The sequence below is a fragment of the Phytophthora parasitica genome (genome assembly GCF_000247585.1).
Source record: "Phytophthora parasitica INRA-310 unplaced genomic scaffold supercont2.21, whole genome shotgun sequence".
NCBI lineage: Eukaryota > Oomycota > Peronosporomycetes > Peronosporales > Peronosporaceae > Phytophthora > Phytophthora nicotianae.
Genome location: NW_008649007.1, coordinates 215,993 through 221,539, shown reverse-complemented (window position 1 = coordinate 221,539; position 5,547 = coordinate 215,993). Strand labels below are relative to the sequence as shown.

Here is a 5,547-nt window from a genome sequence, read left to right as displayed (position 1 = left end):
TGTCTTTAGATTTTGCTCATTCTGTATTTTGCTCAATACAACTCAGCTACTCTGACAACTCCGTGGTTTAAAATTGTAAATGGTAGCACTTGTTGGTCCACTTCAACTCAGCCGTGTTCACTGGGCCCGTTTCCTGTCTGGTCAAGTCCCTGTGTATTCTCGGCCAAGTATGGAAGAACAAAATCCCGTAATGACGCTGCTGGAAGGTCATACTCAGGTCATTCATGAGCTCTCCCACACGGTCGCGACTCAGCACAATGATTTCCGGTCGTCCGTGATGGATCAGCTTCAACATCAACAGTCAAGCCGAGAATTTAAGATTGAGGGGGCCTCTATGCCGAAATTCTACGGCAAGCTACAAGAAAGTGTGGACGAATTCATATTCGAGGCTAAGTTGTTCATGAACGGCAAGAACATTGACTATGGCCATCCCGCCAATCCGTTGCGCGTGGTTGCTAGGCTGGCAAGTAACCTTCGAGATGGTGCGGCCTCATGGTACCATAACCGCATCATGATCGGCAAGGAGCCTATCAGCTCAATTGACGAGTTTGAATCTGCGCTACGAGATGAATTCCTTCCTCCTGACCAGCAGCATCGTCTGCGTGCCGCGCTACGTTCCTGTAAGCAGACGACGGACGTCGAGGAATACGTGTCTCGCTTTCGCAAAATTATCGCTCAGGTTCGCGACATGTCTGCGCTGGTCAAGGTTGACCACTTCATCATGGGCCTGAAGCCCGAGACTCGTAAGGAGGTCAACTATCTCAACAGAAACTCGCTAAATGCCGCCATTTCAGCCGCTCAAGCTTACGAACGAGCGCATTTTGGTGGCGGTCGTCGATCCCATGCAGCCCGACGCGATGGACCCGAGCCCATGGATATATATCAAGTGATTGCCCGTCCGACCCTTGAGCAGTGTCACCGCCAACGACTTTGTTTTTACTGTCGCGAATCTGGCCACCGCATTTCGGACTGCCCTAAGAAGCGTCAGCGAAACGACGGAGCTCAACGGACGTAAATGGAGTTTCCGTTGAGCGATATGAATCAGAATCTCCATGCGCAAAGTCTGAAAAAGAAGGTCTGTCTGTGTGATGGATCTTCGTTTGGATAAGGTGCAAATGGAAGGTAACGACCTTCTGTTTGTGGACGCTCTCACAAATGGGCGTAGTCCGAAAATGTTAGTTGACTCTGGTGCGACGCGATCTGCTGGCGGCACCCACTGGAACTCGGGAAGAAAGGATTCAGGCTCGCGACTTTGAAGGAAGGCTGTAGACAACCACCTCGCGGAAGTCCACTGTGAACATGGTGGTGGAAGACCGTTTGTGTCCGGTCGAGGTGGTTGGGCGGCCATTACGACAAGACTTTGAAGGTATTCTTGGGCAGATTCTCGCGAGAACCCCGACATTGACTGGGCGGATAAGACTGTCTCGTGGCGACGCCCTCCTCGTCGTAATTTGTCTCGAGAATGGACACCACCTCCTAGCGCCGAACCTACAATCGCGTACGTCGATATCGACGATTTTCAACGTAATCTGAAGTCTGGAATGTACGCTGAAGTCTACCATCTAGATGTTGTGGGGAGGGAAGGCAAGATGAGGATGGGTGCCGACGTGGAAAATTTGATCAGTGAGTTTGCGGGCTCATTACGCGAAGAACTTCCAGAAGGGCCCCCTCCTGAGGGCGATATCGGGCACTCCGTACAGTTGAAGCAAGGTACAGTTCCGTCTTCCAGATCTGCTTTCAGGCATGCACATGTGGAGAAGGCAGCTTTGCAAGTTTTTGTCGACAAGCTTTTGCAGAAGAAGTGGATTACACGCAGTTCGTCTCCCTGAGTCTCAAATAGTTTTGCTGTACCTAAACGATATCGCGTGACGGGGGAGTTGCCGACGAAGATACAGTGGGTGCGCGGAGGTGATGCACTGAAGCCCGTGCGAAGGGTTATTGATTATCGGTACGTCAACTTGGCCACCAACATTCCTCGCATTTCCCAGAATCGATGGGATCTTTGATCGTCTGGCTGGTGCTCATGTGTTCACGTTGATTGACTTGGCTTCGGGGTATCATCAAACGCGAATGGCATTAGACTCGCCCCAATTCACGGTTTTTTTTGTGCTGGAGATCTATCAATGGCGTGTCGCTCCCACGGGCCTGGCCGCAATGCCGGGCACTTGTTCGCGCCTAATGCGTCGGATCTGTGCAGACAAGGAACTCGCCGGGTTTGTAGTTGTCTACTTAGACGATATTTGAGTGTTCTCAAAGGACCGCGCAGAGCACCGGCAGCATTTGCGTCGAGTATTTGAAATTCTGCGGAAGGAGCAACTCTACGCGAGTCCCGGCAAGTGTCGTTTTGCCCAGCGCCAGATCCGATTTCTGGGGCACATCGTCAGTGGTGATGGCGTTCGAGTTGATCCTGACAAAACTGCAGCGATAGCACACTGGGAAAGACCACAAAACATGAAGGACTTGCAGCGATTCTTGGGGCTTGCTGGATATTACCGGCGATTTGTGCGAAGTTACGCTGAACTCGTTTTACCTCTCTCCAACCTACTGAAGAACACGTCTGAGTAGAAATGGGGCTCCGATCAAGAGTTCGCATTCCACACAATTAAGAAGACACTGATTTCGGCACCAATACTGCGCTTACCAGACATGAACTTGCCTTTTCTAGTTACAACGGATGCATCGAAGACGTGTGTTGGAGGTGTACTCAGTCAGCAAGTCAATGGGTTCGACCATCCTGTAAGTTTTTATAGTCGCAAGCTCTCAGACACATGGACCGCTCACGAACAGGTGCTATACACCATAAAACATTGTCTAGGACGATGGAGATGCTATTTGCTTGGATCTCTTTTCGTGGTTCACACCGACAACTCTGCGTGTCGATGATTCTTGCAGCACCCGAACTTATCGCCGAAGATGGCTCGTTGGCTCCAGGTTTTCGACAACTTCGATTTCGAGCTCGTGCACAAGAAGGGCAGCTCAAATGTTGTGGCGGACGCGCTTTCTCGCCCTCCGATTTACGTCACAACGGTCGGTTCGTTTGTCTTCACGACTCGTTTTCTTACTAGAGCTGCTAAACTTCTTATTGAAGGAGCAGCAGCGTTTTTGCCGACTTTTCCTGAAGGACCTGCAAACATGGTATTTTCGGGCACGCGTGGTGGGGGTGGATGATGAATTCATACGAGACATCAGAGTAGCATACGCAATAGACGAGGATTACGTTACGATTCTGCAGGATTTACAGCGCCAAGATGACCGTGTGTGTGCAAAGTAGGAGCTTATAGATGGAGTACTTCGGTTAGCTCAAGTGGGTTCAATTCTTTTCCGGCTAATGCACGACTTTCACGATGCCGAATTAGTTGCACATCTTGGTGTGGAACGTACGATGGTAGCTATGCGTCAGTATTCCTGGTGGCTAGGAATACAGGAGCATATTGCGCAGTACATCTCGACTTGTGAAGCTTGTGTGCGGCACAAGTCTGGATCTCGGCGGCGCAAAGGATTTCTTCAGTCGCTTCCAGTTCCGGATTACTGTTGGGAGCATGTAACTATGGCCTTTGTTACCCCGTTACCGCGGAATGAAGGTTTCGACGCGATCTATGTCGTTGTGTGTCGGCTCTCGAACAGACCATGCTATATATTCCCAGTACCAAGGGTATCGATGCCAAGACAACAGCTAGATTGTTTTTGGATCATGCTGTTCATTACTACGCACTGCCGGAGTCAACTGTTTCGAACCGAGATCGAAGGTTCACGAGTGAATTTTGGATCTCGCTGATGACGATCATGCAGGTGAAGCAACGAATGACGGTGTCTAGAAGGGCCCAGGCCGACGGACGGAGTGAACAGTTGGAGGATAGTCTATGCTGTGTTATTTTTCATTATGGGGATAATTTGGCGAAGATGCTACCGACGGTAGAATATGCTCACGCGACGTTAGTGTCAACTTCAACTCGCATTTCTCCGTTTGAGGTAGATTGTAGCCGAAATCCTCGTCCGCCGATAATTCTGGCAACTTCGGGCAACTTGGCACAAAACATGACTCAATCGCGTCACGAAGTGATTGAGTGGGCGCAGCGCAACTTACGACTAGCTCAAAAACGCCAGGCCCACTACTACAATAGGGGGCCACAGCAAGTGCGGTTCAAGGAAGGTGCCTTGGTGTACGTGGACTCGCGAGTCCTGGGCAGTGAGCTTAGCCAGCCAGACTATGAACCAGAGCATGACCCAAACCGTAACAAACTACTGCCCAAGTGGTACGGTCCGTTTCCAGTTGAGAAGTGCATCGGAGAATATGCCTATCGTATTGCACTACCGTATCGTTATTTGGCCCGTGGACGACATGTCACATTTAATTTGAACCAGCTCAAGCTTTCTCTTGGTGTTCCAGAGATTTTCCGCGGTCGAGAAATTACAAAGAGTGCTCCTCGGTTGTACGATGAAGATGGCGAACAAATGTATGTGATCCGGGAATTGCTTTGCCAGCGTCGCCGCGGAGGACGAAAGCAGAACTATTGTTCATGGGTAGACTTGACAGACAGCGAAACCTCTTGGGAGTTCGAAGATGACATCAGCCATGCAAGTCACTGGACTACACTACTGAAGAACCTTAAACAGAAGCAACGTCGTGCTTCAACGACACGCAGATGGAGGTAAGCGGGGGAGGATATAATGTTCTCACAGTGACTGCTGGTACAGCCGCTGCATGAACAATGAGGCTGATATGGCTTCTTCATCCGCAAGTCTACTGGTATCCGTTCGTGATGGCTGCTAGCGTTTGTTCTTATCCCACAGCTGTGTGTTGATCAGTGGAGTCTCAAGTGGAGCTCCACTTACATTGATTCGTGTCTTTAGATTTTGCTCATTCTGTATTTTGCTCAATACAACTCAGCTACTCTGACAACTCCGTGGTCCAACATTGTAACTTATGATACACTGTAAATTTATTCCACGTTGTAAACTCCTAAATTTCCCAGGATTTAATAGACCTTAGCACAAGGAACCTAAAACTACTCAAGTTACTTAAACCTTGCAAATAATTCCTGTTAACTTTGATGCTACTGTTATATAAGATTGTCAGGGGATAGCCGTTCTCAAGACCATGGATTATCACTCCCGATACTAGATACACCTCAGAAAAAGATGCTTAATTTAATCAAGTATGTCATACCTTGATATATCATTCCAGCAGCACAACTCATGCAAAACACGTGAATGTTGCTTGTGGCGGCCAAGTGAAACATCATCGGTAAATTACGGAAGACGAGAGTAATTTATTAAGATGAATGTCGCAAATAGCTATGCTCAACAGAGGTGGAAACTCGACGGGGCGGATGATAAACACATTTGTCCATTAACCTACGTCGTTGCTGTAGCCCGCTTGCTTCTTAATATATAATTATCCGTTATAAGCTCTCTGTCTCTCTCTCTGTCTCTCTCTCTCTCTCTCTCTCTGTCTCTCTCTCTCTCTCTCTCTCTGTCTCTCTCTCTTAACATGCGTTTAAAGTGACGAATAGATAATATGACGTAGGTTTGACGCTACATTAATGT

General features: G+C 48.8%; 1 protein-coding gene across 1 annotated transcript; it reads left to right on the top strand.

The window, feature by feature from the left end:
* Positions 1 to 190: 190 nt before the first annotated feature.
* Positions 191 to 1,015, top strand: PPTG_22679 (hypothetical protein; the record flags this gene model as incomplete). The annotated part of the gene is made up of 1 exon (XM_008905800.1): positions 191 to 1,015. The coding sequence occupies one exon, from the start codon at positions 191 to 193 to the stop codon at positions 1,013 to 1,015; it is 825 nt and encodes a 274-aa protein (XP_008904048.1).
* Between the last annotated feature and the right edge of the window lie 4,532 nt (positions 1,016 to 5,547).